Genomic DNA, 17482 nt, shown 5'->3' on the forward strand with positions numbered 1-17482 from the left:
GGATTGTGAAAGTCAAGCGAGATGAAGCAAAAGGAGCAGAAATAGGAGTTGCATGGCAGAAATAGAGGAGGAATTTGGAGTCTGTACTCGAAATGCTCTTCTGTCACCAAGGTCATAGATCCAACGTTGTGTGGTGCCTTCCATTTCCCTGGTGCTAGAAACAGAGCTCAAGCAGAGCGAGCGTTTGTGTGTGTGTGTGTGCTTGTGCATATGTGTGCGATTGTATGTCTAAGGTGCCCTTGTGACCCCAGCCTAGACTCACACACACACACACAGGTGCACACACTCGGCCCGACTCCCTCTGCTGGTGAGAGCGTATATCAGCACGACTTGGAGCAGGGAGCCCGAAATAGGTACACAGCACATTAAAAACACTGAAGGTTTGCTGTGAGGAAGCGCATGCATAGAATCAGAGGAATAGCCTCTCCTCTGCTCTGTATAAAGACTTTAGTAATCATTAGTAATAATCAATAATATATCAGCAGCTCTGAAAGGAAGGAAAATGGTGATCATAATATTCGTAGTGAAGGATATTATCTATTTAGCTGTGCAGTAAGGTTTTATCGGTGTAAATATCAACACAACTTTTTATTTTTGTCAAGCTTTTAACCATGCTATTGTATTAAAAAAATAAATACACACAGACACATATGCTATCGTTATCCAGTTTTTGTCCGTTTAACCTGGAGAAATGCTGAAACCTTTGCTCAGGTTTATTAGTATTTCACCAGTCATTAGTCAAGCGTCCGGTTTTTGTTTTGAAAGCACAAGGTTAGTTTCTCTCACCGCCACATTCACTCACAATTGGAGAAATTTCCACTCGCATACATGCCACACAAACAACCCTGATGGACGGTCATGCTCAAGACAGATGTTGTAGGAACGTGTTGATGAGGAACTTGTGCGATTAGGGGGTTGGTGAACGTAAACCTAATGGTTTGGGAGAAAAATAGCTCGTCTGACATAAAGATATCTGAGCTGAAAGCCTTTAAGTAGTGCGATTTTAGTGATAGTCAAAATTACTGTCACTTTTCCTGTTATTGTGTTTTATTTGATGTTCGTGTCAGGATACATTTAATTCATAAATGACTAGAAATGCATGAATTAGCAATAACAAGCTATCAACAACAGTCTCTGTGGTTGACATGCTCAGAATGTATGTGACATGTCATGTGGTGTGACTCGCAGCTGTAGCACAAGATGTTAGCAAAACGCTGAAATGATGACAACTTGTCTTAACACATATCATTTTAAATATCTGATCATGTAAATGTACTATATCCAATCTTGGACGGTTTGTGCACAGTATCAGCACTCCGTCCCTGAAATTTCCTTTTTATATCCATAGTAATGGAGAATTATACCCATCCCCGTTTATAAACATATTGCTGAGGGTAAAGCTGCCATAACACTGAAACGTTACATCAAATAACGCGTCCTGTTATATCACAAATCATGCGTTTAGAATGCATGGTCATGATTTTTTACACTCAAGCATATTCAACTGAGTGTGTCTACTAGAGCACATTCAAGATGCCACACTGTTCTCAATGGAATATTTTAGGAAGGTGGGGAGATCTTGAGACCCATACTTCAGTTGTACTTCAGTCTATGATTGTAATGTCACACCTCTGCAACAGTACCAGTAGCTTGAATATTGTACTCTGTATGATCATGTCCTGACAGTGTGTGTGCGTATGTATATGTGAATATTGGCTTGTTTTAATGCATCTGCAAGTGTGTTTCACTCCCCTATAGTTCTTCCGTTGTGGGGACATATTCTCCTCTCCCTGCACTTAAATTGCTTTGTGATACTGACAATTGCACAAACACACAAAACATGTTACATAGCATCACAGCCTCAGCCTTGTAAATAGGACATAGAGTGATTTCTGACCCATCACAGCACACTTTTAATTAAATTACTATAGTAAGGGCCAGTCTCCTGGACACTGAATAAAAGTTACAGACCGATAATCGGTTTGACCGATATTTGGGGGTTTCTTTTACCAATATTCACATTTTCTACTTGGCTGTCTGTTCTGTAATATTCAGTCTACTGAATAAGTACACCATCTAGTAGATGTCTAAAGAATAGCAGCGATGCCATTACACCACTATATGTTCACATGTAAAATAAAGACTTGTAAATGTTTGCATAATTATGTCACTTTTTACGTGAAACAATGAGAAACATTAAGCATTTTAACCTTGAGACTTAGACCATATAGACCAAACAAAGATAGAAATGAATTTGCAACTGCTCTACAACAACTAAACACAGAGAAAGTTATAAATATATTGCAAAAAAATAATGCAATTATTATTATTTGTAATTACTGAGAAAATAATGATAATACTTATGTTTTTGCTTAATTATTTTAAATGACAATTAAAAAGTGAAACACAATAACCTTCATTACAAAAAATGTATCTATTAGTTCAGGATTTGTCTTCAGTTGTGTCTAAGAGACTGGCTTTAACAATCAATGCTCAAAACCTCAGCAATCATTAGTGTCTAATTGGAATATTGACATGAATAATGTTAATCAATTGCTTACATGCTAAACAAATAGTTGCAAGCCTACAATTAGTATGTGAAATTCAGGTATTAAGACGTGATGATTGTTTAACATTTTTTGTACAAAACAAGCTGTTGGTGCTGGAGGTTTAATATTTTGATCTTTCACAGCGTTCACCCCACCACTCCTACAATCTAATCTTGTGAGCAACACATTCACATGTCCTTGTGAAGCCCCCACCTCCCAACAACAAACATGCGCCTGTCCATTCTGGAGCATCTGGAGGTCACTGTGTGTTAATGTTATGGACGTCAGTGGAACTTTGAGTTTGCATTGCGGTCTTTTCTACTCATTTCTACCTGTAACCTGTCACTCTTTCTATTCATAGCCAAATATGAGGCGGGCCTTCCTGTGTCTGTGTGCCAATCACAGACCAGCATGGTCCTGGTCTGATGGTCGCCCAGTGTGGTTTTATACATGCACATTTTTTTAAAGAACTTTTGTTTTTCTTTTTTTTCTCATTGGTTGATCTGTGTATAAAGAGGCAAAGTTCTGTCACTAGTATGCCACTCTATTCTAAATAAAACCTGATTGGTTATCTCTGTATCTGCTGTGATTTAATTGGTTAAAAGCCTGAAGCTGGCTATGGTAGAATAACATAGTAGCTTACTATACTATTCTTGTAGTATGCATACTAAGTATTTAGAATTCTGCATCCTACTATGCAATGTGCTTGACTTAAGTTAATTTGCTCTCATGTATGAGAAGCAACAATTTTAACATCACCATCATTAATTGATCAGGCTACCAGGAGTTTTACACAAAGGTAAAATGTATTTAAAAAAAAATCAAAATAAACGTTTGAGAGGATGGGTGGACTTAATACCACTCACTGAATTTGGAACAGGGTTAACTAAAACTAGTTAACTAGTGAACAAATCAAGATTTCAAATCTTTATTTAGATTAACTTGAACTAAAATAAATACTAAAAAAACAAGCCTATAGACATTTTAAAAATAATTAGAATTAACATGAAAATGAAAAATATTAATAAAAACCAATAGTACCTCAATGATACTAAAATAACACCGGATAGCTGCAGATCAAGTTTTTAGCTTGTTTGTGAACTCCAGATTTTTATTCTTTGAACTGAACCCTTGTGATCTAATATAAAGTGTAGGCTATATGAAAGCAAAATATGTGTGCTCCAGAATTAAATTAAGTTTGACCCATAAATTAATTTCACAAAGAAAAATAAGGTCAAATTAGTCAATTAATTTAAAATGAAGACGTTTTTGTTGTTGCAGTCAATAACTAATCAAATGTGTATATATATATATATATATACAAACCGCATATCAGTCCTTATGATTATAGGCATATACATAGACCGTTTTTTTCAATATCATTTAATCTACAAACAATGAAAATATAACATTTAAGTCTACCACAGTGCTTACGAGGACAGATATTGTTGAATACAACCCTGTTCAAGACGAGTGAAATTACATGAATATTACTAAAGGTCAAGCGCGCATGATTGCAACAGTGTGACACTGAACCTGACGGAAACACTCCTGGTGTGCATGTCACGTGATGTAACCTGAGCAGCGTCTGCAGGTGATCAATCAATACTCAGGCTAGAGTTTGTGCTTCACTCAAGCTCAATCACTTTAATATATAGTTTACGGATAGAGGTCTGTGCGTGTGAGCAACACGATGGCTGAAGATGCCTTGTTTGCCAGTGATTACGGTGGGTGATTTGTTGTAAATTAGTTGATTGATCCATTGTTTTTGACACCGATAATTGTCTAATTGGTCTAATTTCTACACGGATAACAGGTCTAATGGTTTGATACTCAGGGCGGAGGTTCAATTTATTCTCTAATTAGCGGTAAATACGCAAGTGAAGAAAGCGTCACGTTTCACACCTTTAAGTAATGTTTACAACATTAATTAGATGGTAAATCTCTGGCAATAATATTTGTATTGTTCCCACCCCACATTTTTTTTTAAAAATTGTTCACGTTCTTTGAAAAGCTGTAGAATTTAACGCATAAAGATAGTTTGCTATTTTAAATTGTTTTTACAGTTTTACATTTTAAGAGTTATGAACTGTAATGACTGAAAACATGTAATATGAAGTTAAATCTAGAAAATAAGAGTTTATTTCATGAAAGGCGAGCCATGTCTCCAAGTTAAAGGGATATTTTGCCCAAAAATGAAAATTCTGTCATTATTTACTCACCTCATCTCGTTCCAAACCCATTAGACTTTCCTTTGAGGAACATTAAAAATATATATATATTTCTTCTTTGGCCTGTACAATGGAGGTCAGGGGTAACCAAAACAGTGTGGTTACCAACATTTGTTAAAGTAACTTTTGTGTTACTTTACTAAATTTGTGTTAAATACTTTAACTAAATAAAGTCAGACAGGTTTGAAACAACATGAGGGTGAGTAAATGATAATATTTTAGGTGAACTGGCCCTTTGGAATCAAAGTCTGCGTTATTGAACCAGCTTTTGGTGCTTTTGGCAGTGTGGGCAGGTGCCAAGTCCTGCTGGAAAATGAAATCAGCATCTCCATAAAGCTTGTCAGCAGAAGGAAGCATGAAGTGCTCTAAAATTTCCTGGTAGATGGCTGCGTTGACTGTGGACTTCAGAAAACACAGTGGACCAAAGTCCTCTTTTCGGATGAAAGTAAATTTTGCATTTCATTTGGAATTCAAGGTCCCAGAGTCTGGAGGAAGAGTGGAGAGGCACAGAAACCATGTTGCTTGAAGTCCAGTGTGAAGTTTCCACAGTCAGGGATGATTTGGGCTGCCATGTCATCTGCTGGTGTTGGTCCACTGTGTTTTCTGAAGTCCACAGTCAACGCAGCCATCTACCAGGAAATTTTAGAGCACTTCATGCTTCCTTCTGCTGACAAGCTTTATGGAGATGCTGATTTCATTTTCCAGCAGGACTTGGCACCTGCCCACACTGTTTCACAATTTGAGTTGAATTACTGAAATAAATGAACTTTTCCACGACATTCTAATTTATTGAGATGCACCTGTATATGCCAGGCAGATAATAATGCACCTTTCTATGACAGGATGCTGAATCAGTTCTGAATTGAAGGAGATTTCATTCATTGCGAGTTTGCTTGTTAACATTACAAGCGTTCTTTTCTAGATAAATATTGTTTTTTTTCATGCCATTGTCATATTTACAGATGGTCCATGTCCTCTGTGTGAAGAGGATGAGCAGAGAGGGTATTGTAGATACAGAAACACCGAGCAAGAGAATGAGAGAGAAAAAAACAGTGATGGAGAAGAGGTGGAAGACAAGGAGTCACAGGAGTTCAAGAGGGACGCTGAGGTGAAACTAGAGAAATTAACTGAGGAGAATTGGACAGTAGGTAAAGAACCTGAAGATAGGAAAATAGAGACGGACAAGGAAGAAAACAAAACTGAAGATGTCACACAGAAAAATGAAAAAGGCACAGAAGATGACGAAGAGACAAACAGGAAAGTAGATAATGTAGAAACGGATGAAAAATATAACAAAGATGAGCAGGAAAGTACATTAGGTTTCAAAAATGATGAAACCGAGACAGTTGATGATGATGCAGAGGCAAGCGACTTGCTGGTGCCCCCTCTGGAGGATGACTGTTTTTTGCAGATGGGCCCAGACTGCACCATAGACCTGGTGATGGTGTGTGATCAGTCGGTGGAGAGATGTTTGAATGAAGACCTTTTGTTATGCCCCCCCAAATCTTCAGATCTCCCCCAGCAGCCCAGACCGTTATCTATCACATTACCCCCTCAAAATACCACAGTACTTCCCTTTCAGCCCCAGTCTCTACTTCAACCTCACCTCCCACCACAGGCCCAGCTGGAGGTCCCATGCTTGGGCAAACGGCCCTATAGAAGCAGGACCGATGTACCCACAGGACAGCTGGAGGTGACGCTGCGGCAGGTGTACAGCACTCGCCGCTACACCCGTTTCGCCAGCAGAGTGGCCCCTTTTATACCTCTGGCCTCAGTTGGTGGAGAAACCAGCAGTCAGGCTTTACCCTCCATCAGCATGGATGCTCCTCTAATGCCTCCAAAGAAGAAAACTCGCACCTTCTACAGCACCGGTGAGAGAACGTACATATTAAAGGCATAGTTCACCCAGAAATTAAAATGTTCTTATCGGTTATTCACTTTCATGTAATTTTAAATCTGTAAAACTTACTTTCTTCTGCGGAAACACAATAGAATATATTTGAATATCTTATATTAATATCTTATATTAATAAAGATATATTAATATCTTGCAATGTAAGTCAATGGGATCCAGTGTTGTTTTGGACCCCTACTAACTTTCATTGTATGGTCAAAAAAAAAAAAAAATATATATATATATATATATATATATGTGTATAATGTGCAATTATGGATATGGACCATCTGTAATATGTGTCTATCAATAAACTCACATTTTATAAACTTTAAAAAAACAAATATATATATATATATATCAATTTGGAATGATTTTTTGTATGTTTTTCAAAGAAGTCTTTTATGCTCACCAAAGCTGCATTTATTTAATCAAAAATATAGTGATAATATTGTGAAATAGTATTACAATTCAATTGTTGTGAAGAAAATGTTAGAAAATGGAAAATGTTTTCTATTTTAATACATTTTAAAATGAAATTTATTTCTGTGACGGCAAAGCTGAATTTTCAGCAGCCATTACTCCAGTCTTCAGAGTCACATCCTTCAGAAATCATTCTAATATGCTAATTTGGTTATAAAGAAACATTTATTATTATTTTTTATCAGTGTTGAAAACAGTTTTGCTGCTTCATATTTTTTTAATGTCATGATTCTTTGATAAATGGAAAGTTATATAAAATAAATATTTTGTATCTTTAAATATGTCTTTACTGATACTTTTGATCAATTTAATGCAGCCTTGTTGTAATTATTATTACATTTAAATGGTACTGTATAAGTTTCCACAAAAAAAATGTGAAGCAGCAAAAACTGTTTTTAACACTGATGTATATAGATCAGTTGGAGGAGCTGGAGCGTGTGTTTCAGGACGATCACTACCCTGACGGAGACAAGAGAAAGGAGATCGCTGCCTCCATCGGTGTTACGCCCCAGAGAATCATGGTCATTGTTCACTTGCATCTCTTCCTTAGGATCACATTAAATGAATCTAAATGCATGCAAGTATAAATAATTGTACTCTGATCCTCACATCAGGTGTGGTTTCAGAACCGTCGAGCCAAGTGGAGAAAAACAGCAAAAGCCACAGCAAAAAAGCCTCCTGCTAGTCAAGGTCAACCTTGTGTCCAAGTCAACAGGTAAGTGACCCCACTGATGCAATGCAGCTAACATACTATGTGATGCAATGCATATAATCACTTATACAGTTCTTTTGTGTGTGTGCAGGCCACCAGTTTTCACAGCTCCAGCTGTTACATCTCAACATGCCAAGCCTGGAAACACACTTCATCCCTACAGTACCATCCGGACCAGCTGCATCAGTCCACCAGGTCACATTTTCAGACATACACCTAAACAGTTTAATGAAGCTATATTTTAGGGCCTAAGCTATTTAATTTAATTATGCATCAGGGATTAAACCATAGACTGTATAAAAACATGGATGTAGTGTCCGTGACATCACCCGTAGGGTTCCGAAGAGAGTTTTTGAAGCTCAAAAGTGGGCGGCATCTTGGCAGTGTGTCACCGCGAGTCACTCCCGGATAACCGAAGATGGGCAAAGAGGCGGGAGCTGGTTGTTGAAACCACGCCCACCTAGCTCGATGGTGGTGACAAATAAAAAAACTTCACCCCCCTCACAGTTGTCATGAAGGGCAAAATTAGCTATATAGACCAAAATAATTTTTTGAACCAGGCCGTAAACATGGTTTTTTCTGCTGTAAAGTTAGGCATTTTAACATGGGGAGTCTATGGGATTGACTCCCTTTTGCAGCCAGCCTCTAGCGGCCAGTTGACGAATTACAGTTTAAGTCACTTCCTTGTTGGCTTCAGGAGAGAGAGCGGGAGGTTGCCGCTTGGATTAGACCGTTTAGTTAACCTAAGGACTATAGGATTTAAGCCATTTCATTAAACTATTTAATTTGAATTGAAAATGCCGACGCATTCAAAACATGGACACCTGTTTTTTAAACAAATGCAATTTTCTGTGTTCAGGTCCAGCTTGTGTTGATGTGGCACCTTGTGTGTCTGAAGGAGGCTTTTTGGAGTACATGCCCCCTCCTATGCACAGTCCTCCTCCGATACGGCGTGCTTCCTTGCCTCTTATCACGGCTTACAACCCCCCTACTCACACCGTGTCCCTGCTGCTGGACACACCTGAACACAGTGAGCCCAGCTCCGCAGACACAACGCCGCTGAGTTTGCAGACTGACACGGGGTTAGTATGAAACTAGGTTACTCATCTCCTGCAGTTCCTTTGTTAACCACTAGACATCAGCACAGAGCTTATATAGTGATTTTCAGAGGTGGAGGTCTGTACTACAGTAGCAGGTGTTCCTGCCACAGAACGCTTGATATGTTTAGTAGTCAGCATAACTGGCCATAGAATTTGACAGTCTGATCACAAATACATTACATTACATTTCACATTTAGTCATTTAGCAGACGCTTTTATCCAAAGCGACTTACAAATGAGGACAATAAAAGCAGTCAAAACTAACAAAAGAGTAACAATATATAAGTGCAAATGACAAGTCTCGGTTAGCCTAACGCAGTACACGTAGCAAGGTGTGTATATATATATATATATATTATACATATACACACACACACACACACAAAGAAAAACAAGTAGATAGAATAGAAAAAAATGTTTTTTTGTTTTGTTTTTTTAAAATAAAGAATTAAAAAAATAAAAGATAAATATAGATAAAGTAGAATTAAAATAGAATAGAAAGTGTTAGAGTTAGAGGGTCAAATAAAGATGGAAGAGATGTGTTTTTAGCCGATTCTTGAAGATGGCTAGGACTCAGCTGCTCGGATTGAGTTGGGCAGGTCATTCCACCAGGAGGGAACAGTTAATTTAAAAGTCCGTGAAAGTGGTTTTGTGTCTCTTTGAGATGGCACAATAATACGCCGTTCACTTGCAGAACGCAAGCTTCTAGAGGGCACATAACTCTGAAGTAATGACTTTAGGTAAATGGGTGCAGAGCCAGTGGTATTTTTGTAGGCAAACATTAATGCCTTGAATTTAATGCGAGCAGCTACTGGTAGCCAGTGCAAATTGATGAACAGAGGTGTTACATGCGTTCTTTTCGGTTCATTAAAGATTAATCTTGCAGCTGCATTTTGGATTAATTGTAGAAGTTTGATAGAAGTGGCTGGAAGACCTGCCAAGAGAGCATTGCAATAGTCCAGCCTGGACAGAACAAGAGCTTGAACAATGAGTTGTGTTGCATGTTCTGAAAGAAAGGGCCTGATCTTCCTAATGTTATATAAAGCAAATCAGCAAATAGGATGTACGCTACCGTTACAAAGTTTGGGGTCAGTGAGGATTTTTTCTTGTTTTATTTTTACATGAAATTGATCAAAAGTGACAGTAAGGATATTATACAAAAAAAAAATATTTCAAATAAATGCTGTTCTTTTGAACTTTCTATTCATCAAAGAAAATAATAGAAGAACACATCAAAATATTAAGCTGCACAACTGTTTTCAATTTCCTGAGCACCAGATCAGCATATTAGAATGATTTCTGTATGATCATGTGACACTGAAGACTGCTGAAAATTCAGCTTTGCCATCATGGAAGTTATTTTAAATTGTAATAATATTTCACAATTTACGGTTAGTTTTTAAGTAAATGCGGCCCTTGTCGAGCATAAGAAAATCTTAGTAGTATACTGCTGTTAAAAAAACAACAACAACAAAAAGATGTAAATTATTATAATATGAATTGACATATATTCATTTTAATTTAAATCATTATTACTAAAATTATTTTTATTATACTTAACGCACCTCACTGCTTGTTTGCATAATGTTAAACTTATTTCAACATCGCTGGACACATGCACATCACCCAGCTGTCACTGAAAATGAATTTGTTCTAGTTCTTTGTCACTGCAAACTGCTGTCACTGTGAAGGCCCAACACTACAGATGTTTGCAAATATCACCTAAATTGTTTAATGTCACATGATACAGTTTCTCAAATGTGTTTTTGCTGTTCACAGGTTTGACTATGACGGCTTGGGCACCTCTGTAAAGCTGGACTACATGACGTGTGCTCCACAGAACAGCGCTCTAAATTTCCAGCTCAACACATTTCCTCAACAGACAAATAATCTCCTACCTCAGCAAACAAACACTCTGTTACCCCAAAAGTCCAGTTGTCTTATGTCCCAACAGTCCAGCACAATATTGCCCCAGTACTCACACCTGTCGTACCTCACTCCCTCTCCTTACCTTACACCCAACCCCACAGAGAGCAGCAGCACTCTGCCTGCATACACCAGCAGCGGACATGCGTATCTCCAGTCTCAAACCGGCAACCAGATGCTGCTACAGTCAGGAGTTCATGGTAAGCCAGCCACATTAAACCTTTGGAAACAAACATCTTTAAGTAGTTGTAAAGTAGTAACTTATATGTTTATATGAAGCATTTCAGGCCTACCCTTGGACAAATGACATGTATGGTCAGTCGGGTCAGTATACACAGGCAGTATTTCGGCCACAGTTATCATCACAGGGTCACGAGAGCCAATACTCCCAGCTCCTGCCCCAGCAGCACTACGTTCAGCTCGACGGAGCGCCGCCGCAGCCCAGCCTACCCAAACCCACCACTGACCCCCTGCTGCCCAATGTCAAAGTAGAGTCTGAAGACATGGGCCATGGCCAGCCAATCAGAGGCAGTGAGGCAGAGCCTAATTTTCATTGCGATTTCTCACCGATCAACTTTTAACAACAGCAGGTGATTTTTATACTATGTTTATGGAGAGTCTGTATGTACAGATGTTGTATGTCTGTGTTGTATGAGTAATTATCATTTTTGAGAACTACATCAGGAGTTTTCAAACTGGTGTCAGAGCTGACAGGAGTAAAATAAATGTAGAACATTTTAGTAGAAAATAAATGTAAAGATTTGGAAAAATTAATAAAATAGTTCATATTATTTTAAAAAAATATATGTATTTTATCTCTCCTTGCAAGGTGCAGGAAGTATTTATATTGTATTTGTGTTGAATTGGGATTATTATAGTTTACTAAAACTTAATAAATAATAATAATAAAAAAACTTAATTAAAACACGTAAACACATTTCAGCTAAATGCCAAAGCATTATTAGTTAACTAAAATAACTCAAACTAAATAATAATAAATACTTTTTAAAAAATGAAAAACTACTTTAAAATATTAATAACTAAGACTAATAATAGTATCTTCGTAATAATAAAACGACACATTGTTTAAACTGTATAAATTTAAATTGAATTGTAAGTCAATTTAATGTATTATAATTTAATTACATTTTGTCTAAATTAGTCTTGATTCTTGAATATTGCCTTTTGTGTTGTTGCCTAATATTACTGATAAATGTCTGTGTTGTATTTCAGGGTACTGACTGTGAAGATCTGCAAATGTCAGCCAATCAGAGGCAGTGAGGCAGAGCCTAATTTTCATTGCGATTTCTCACCGATCAACTTTTAACAACAGCAGGTGATTTTTATACTATGTTTATGGAGAGTCTGTATGTACAGATGTTGTATGTCTGTGTTGTATGAGTAATTATCATTTTTGAGAACTACATCAGGAGTTTTCAAACTGGTGTCAGAGCTGACAGGAGTAAAATAAATGTAGAACATTTTAGTAGAAAATAAATGTAAAGATTTGGAAAAATTAATAAAATAGTTCATATTATTTTTAAAAAATATATGTATTTTATCTCTCCTTGCAAGGTGCAGGAAGTATTTATATTGTATTTGTGTTGAATTGGGATTATTATAGTTTACTAAAACTTAATAAATAATAATAATAAAAAAACTTAATTAAAACACGTAAACACATTTCAGCTAAATGCCAAAGCATTATTAGTTAACTAAAATAACTCAAACTAAATAATAATAAATACTTTTTAAAAAATGAAAATGGAAAATAAAAAAATAAAAACTACTTTAAAATATTAATAACTAAGACTAATAATAGTATCTTCGTAATAATAAAACAACACATTGTTTAAACTGTATAAATTTAAATTGAATTGTAAGTCAATTTAATGTATTATAATTTAATTACATTTTGTCTAAATTAGTCTTGATTCTTGAATATTGCCTTTTGTGTTGTTGCCTAATATTACTGATAAATGTCTGTGTTGTATTTCAGGGTACTGACTGTGAAGATCTGCAAATGTTCTTTTCTTTGTTTGTTTGTCTTCTGTTTTTTGTTGTTTTGTGCAGGAGCTATTAAAATGCTCTTTCATTGAAGATTTTCTGTGTTTGTTGTTATGCATCTTCACAAGATTTAGTGGACTAGTAAACTAGATTGATGCATACCTACAGTCAGTGACACAAACAGGAATCGGAGGGCCCAGGATAAACCTTTACGTTCAGTTTATGTTATGTTTATGTCCTTTTGATTTAATTACAGGATAAAGGAAAGTATGTGAGAGCACCTGTAAAACAGACTAGCATTTGCCACAAGGGGGCGCTGTTTTACAAGAGCACTGATCTCAGTTGCAGAGATTGCACAATCCTCTACAACACACTTCTGTGGTCTTTTTGAAAGTTTTATTGAAACATTCAGTCCTCGTCTGTCACAGCTCACCTCCTCGTTGCTCTCATCACTACATACTTTTATTCTCTTTCTCCATAGCTTTACTCAGCTACTCTCAAGTGGAATTAATTAAGGGCAGGACAGATCTTCATTTTTTTTTTTTTCAATATGTATTTGCACAAAAATAATTTGAAAAGATACCATAAACATGATCATTACACCACAAACCCCCGCAGTGTTAATATAACCCTCACACATGCACACAAATGCATGCTCTAGTTCCCTTCCACTTCCTGTCTCTGGTTGGTTTCAGATATGGTGAGAAATGTTGCGAGATAAAAGTAAATGTCTGTGACATGTTTGCTTGTTAGTTTGACCGCGTAATGCTTGCAAATTAAATGACTGGAAATGCAAACTTAGGTCATGTTCAGTGAGGAATTCATGAGGAACTATTTATTCAGTGGTCACCAAAAAGGAAGTTTAAAGGATAGTTCATGCAAAAAGTACAATTAAATACTATAATTAATAAATTAAATGATAATAAATAAAAAAAAATTTTAACAGTCACTTAGACAGTTTTTAAAATTAGTGTCAAAGAAAACTGTGGTTTCAGTGACTGATGTTGTGTGTGTGGCCATAAATATGTGTGGTGTTCATTTCCTCAGCAGTATTTAATCTGTTTGTAGGCTTGTGTTTATGATGCATCAGAATGTGATCTATCCTTTTACAGAATTTTACATAAAGACTGAAATACCCTCTGAAATTGAGAAATCAAGATAATATAACAAATAATCATCATTTTCTCAGAAAGTATACAGGAAGCTCTGACCACCACACAGGAACTTACATGTGCAGTACAATTAAATACTATAATTAATAAATTAAATGATAATAAATAAATGTTTTTTTTAACAGTCACTTAGACAGTTTTTAAAATTAGTGTCAAAGAAAACTGTGGTTTCAGTGACTGATGTTGTGTGTGTGGCCATAAATATGTGTGGTGTTCATTTCCTCAGCAGTATTTAATCTATTTGTAGGCTTGTGTTTATGATGCATCAGAATGTGATCTATCCTTTTACAGAATTTTACATAAAGACTGAAATACCCTCTGAAATTGAGAAATCAAGATAATATAACAAATAATCATAATTTTCTCAGAAAGTATACAGGAAGCTCTGACCACCACACAGGAACTTACATGTGCGTGTGTGTTCATCAGTAACGGGGTGGATGTATGTGACAGTTTCTGAGTGTTTCAGCTTGTTTGTGTCATTGTGAAAGAGACATAAAGAGAAAGATGTCTGGAACACGCATCCTCTGCTGCCATGTCACCACTGCGACCATCTCATTTGCTGTCTTATATCTGGTAACAACTTCATGCAAACATATACAACCACATACCGACACTGTATGCAATGTGTTTATATAGTTACAATTAGAGTCTTTACTGCCTTCCTGTTCCAATCCACTCTTTGTAATTGTTTGTTAGTATATCATATCAGGTGGATTCACTTGCAGTAATTCGGGACTTTCATACTTCCTAGAGTAAATATTTTAAGGTTTTGTACTCTGGTAAGACAGCACGCCCATTTTGTTGCAGTTTGTTGTGCATATACTTAATGGAGAAGTTTGTGCATTACAGGAAGCTGGCGCCATTTAGAAGTCACAGTCAGTTACTGAGCCACAGATTGAGATTCAATATTGACTGTTCTTTTTAACACAATGTTTGTTGTACAGCACTTGCCATCTCTTTATCTGAAGCTGATATTTATTTAGCAACCAATAAATAAGACAGATAGTGAGAGATACTAAATGTACTAAGTACATATATAGACTACTAAGAAACAATTTCATGTTATGATCTGGGGGGGGGGGGGGGGGGGGGGGATGAGAAATCAATGTTCCAGTTTGAGTTAGATTATTATAAAGCTTTTATAGACACTTAAACCACTCTATATAATTGTGAGCATCATTGGTTTAGGAATAAATACGTTTACGGGAAACCCTCTTGTCAACCGGACTGTATTTAAACTTCCATATCTAGCTGAGGGAGGAGGTTGTGTCTATGTTATGTAATTTACACTTTTACAGGTTTTTCTGAATGAACTGCTGTTCTTGTTTAAGTTGTTCTGTTGGTGTTGGCTCTGAGAGGAGAGACCAAACACACCGGCTGCCAGAATATACACAAACTGAGACACACATTTACCTTTATGAATTCACTCTGTCACATTCATTTCATCTGTACCCTGTGTGTGTGTGTGTGTGTGTGTGTGTGTGTGTATGTGCACGTCTCTCTAGATTGGTAATGTGCTGAAAATGGTGGGCATCATTCTAACGGTTTCACTGGATAAAGAGGCATTTTCTGTCCCCTATCATGAATCAAAGGCTACCAGGGGCCAGCGTGTCTGTGAGTTCACTTCATTCAGATATTAAATGAGGTTCAAAAGTTAAATTTTTCTTATGAATTTCAGAATTTCATAGTAAGTTTTGTCCCAAGAGTTCATATGATCAGTATCAAAAATGCATTTCAGAATTCTAAATTGTTTAATATATTTAGAGATTTAAATGACATTTTGAATTGCGGATTGTCATTGACCTCAGACTTTTGGTCCCCACTGGATATTAGGCTATATATTTTGTAGTTTTATTATATAAGGATCCTATTATGCTTTTTCACTTTTTGAATTTTAGTCAGTGTGTAGTGTGTATGTTTGGGCATAAAAAAGATCTACAAAGATACAAATCTCAAAGTCCACTCCAAAGGGAGATATTTCGTTTTTAAAAAATTCCTTTTCAAGAACGAAACGGAAAGGCTCGTTTGGACTACAGCGTTCTTTTCCGGATTTGTGATGTCACAAAGCGTCCATTAGAATATCATTAAAATAATTCCCGCATTCGGAAATTCGAATGGTGGGGAGGTGCGAGGTCCTGGTTAGAATGCTTGATTGAGTGCATCAGACAAGAAGACGAAGAAGAAGAGCTGCTGTAGCATCAAGTTTTTGCAAGTTATTACACATGCACCAGAATAATTATGTATGTAAATATGTATGTTACAATAATGAAAACGTTTTTATAAATTGCTGACAGTACAATACTGGACAATGATGTAATTGCAGAATTTACACTTCAATTATGAGACTAGTGTTTCTCATACATTGATTTATTTGTGGAGCCAGCCACAATATCAAAACCGATAGCCACAAATAGATTTTCCAAAAGGCTTTGACTTTGTTGAATAAACATGAGCACTGCATGTTTCAAAATCGAAACCCTGTGTGGGTGTTTTTATATCACTGTATTTCTGAAGGAATCCGACTGTCTTCAGAAAATTTTGATATGGCAATATTGACGCCATCCTTAAAGCTGCAGTCCGTAACTTTTGTTTGGTTAAAAATTATCTGAAATCAATATTTGAGCAAGTACATAACCAGTCAGTGTTCGAAACTATCGCCTTACTTTAGCCCCATTCACAATGGTCAGCTTATAATAATGTTTTCTAATTTGAGTGGTACAGGTAGGTTTTCGCGGGAAATTCGAGCATGACGCTGCATCATTACGTCACTTCTGTAAACATAAAGAAGTTGCCCCGGCTACTAGGCTATAGCATGTGAAGATCCTGCAGGTGACCGATAATTTATAGCCTTTTCTCACAGCAGCTGGAATAATTAAATGTATAATTTTGATGGCAGATTGTAATCCAGAAAAGACTGTGTTTATGAAACACATGTGAATGAAATTATATTATATTCCAGTTTTAAATGTGCTTCTGATTACAGATAGCCTGGGATTACACAAGATTTGTATTTTAAAGACAACCAGTTAGAAGGGAGCATAATTTGCTTTTTGGGTTAAAAGAATTTGTTCTTATAAATATGAAATTTGAGTGGTATGACAATTAGAGATTAGACTGTACAGAAATTGAAACTACTCTCTTATACACACTATACTCACGCAATGCTGATGTTGTTAACATTAACCATTTGAGAAATAAGTATAACAATAATAATAATTTGCACGATTTGATGTGATAGCTAATTTAGTTTAAATCACTATTGGTAGCGCGGTTTATTATAATGCTTTTTTCCTCAGTTGGTCAGAACAAACGTGGCAGACTTGTTACTTACTTGTTCAGATGGCAATATACAGTGAAAATTCTTATTTGGGTCATATATTCCAAGATGTAGGCTAGAATCTGTGA

The 17482-nt window shown here is 36.4% G+C and overlaps 2 protein-coding genes across 5 annotated transcripts in view; both read left to right on the plus strand.

Moving 5' to 3' along the window:
- Positions 1–4116: 4116 nt before the first annotated feature.
- Positions 4117–12989, plus strand: LOC107593565 (homeobox protein NOBOX-like). Of its 4 annotated transcripts, none has more exons than XM_016283335.1 (10): positions 4117–4276; positions 5743–6651; positions 7572–7678; positions 7772–7872; positions 7961–8064; positions 8729–8951; positions 10749–11095; positions 11175–11438; positions 12185–12231; positions 12895–12989. In XM_016283335.1, the coding sequence occupies exons 1-9, from the start codon at positions 4243–4245 to the stop codon at positions 12220–12222; spliced, it is 2127 nt and encodes a 708-aa protein (XP_016138821.1). In that variant the 5' UTR covers positions 4117–4242; the 3' UTR covers positions 12223–12231; positions 12895–12989. The 4 variants fall into 4 exon arrangements, with proteins under 4 accessions (XP_016138821.1, XP_016138819.1, XP_016138822.1 ...); XM_016283333.1 differs by having other exon boundaries at positions 11175–11423; positions 12170–12231; XM_016283336.1 differs by lacking the exons at positions 12185–12231; positions 12895–12989 and adding an exon at positions 12129–12152 and having other exon boundaries at positions 7784–7872; positions 11175–11485.
- A 1513-nt stretch (positions 12990–14502) lies between these two features.
- The window catches only part of LOC107593593 (lysosomal-associated transmembrane protein 5-like), an 8615-nt gene continuing 5635 nt past the window's right edge, over positions 14503–17482 (plus strand). Inside the window, exons 1-2 of the mRNA XM_016283373.1 lie at positions 14503–14650; positions 15583–15691. Of these exons, the coding sequence (XP_016138859.1) occupies positions 14582–14650; positions 15583–15691 (178 nt within the window). The 5' untranslated portion in view covers positions 14503–14581. The remainder of the gene's footprint in view (positions 14651–15582; positions 15692–17482) is intronic.

Source organism: Sinocyclocheilus grahami, unplaced genomic scaffold, assembly GCF_001515645.1.
Source record: "Sinocyclocheilus grahami isolate Dianchi unplaced genomic scaffold, SAMN03320097.WGS_v1.1 scaffold173.1, whole genome shotgun sequence".
NCBI lineage: Eukaryota > Metazoa > Chordata > Actinopteri > Cypriniformes > Cyprinidae > Sinocyclocheilus > Sinocyclocheilus grahami.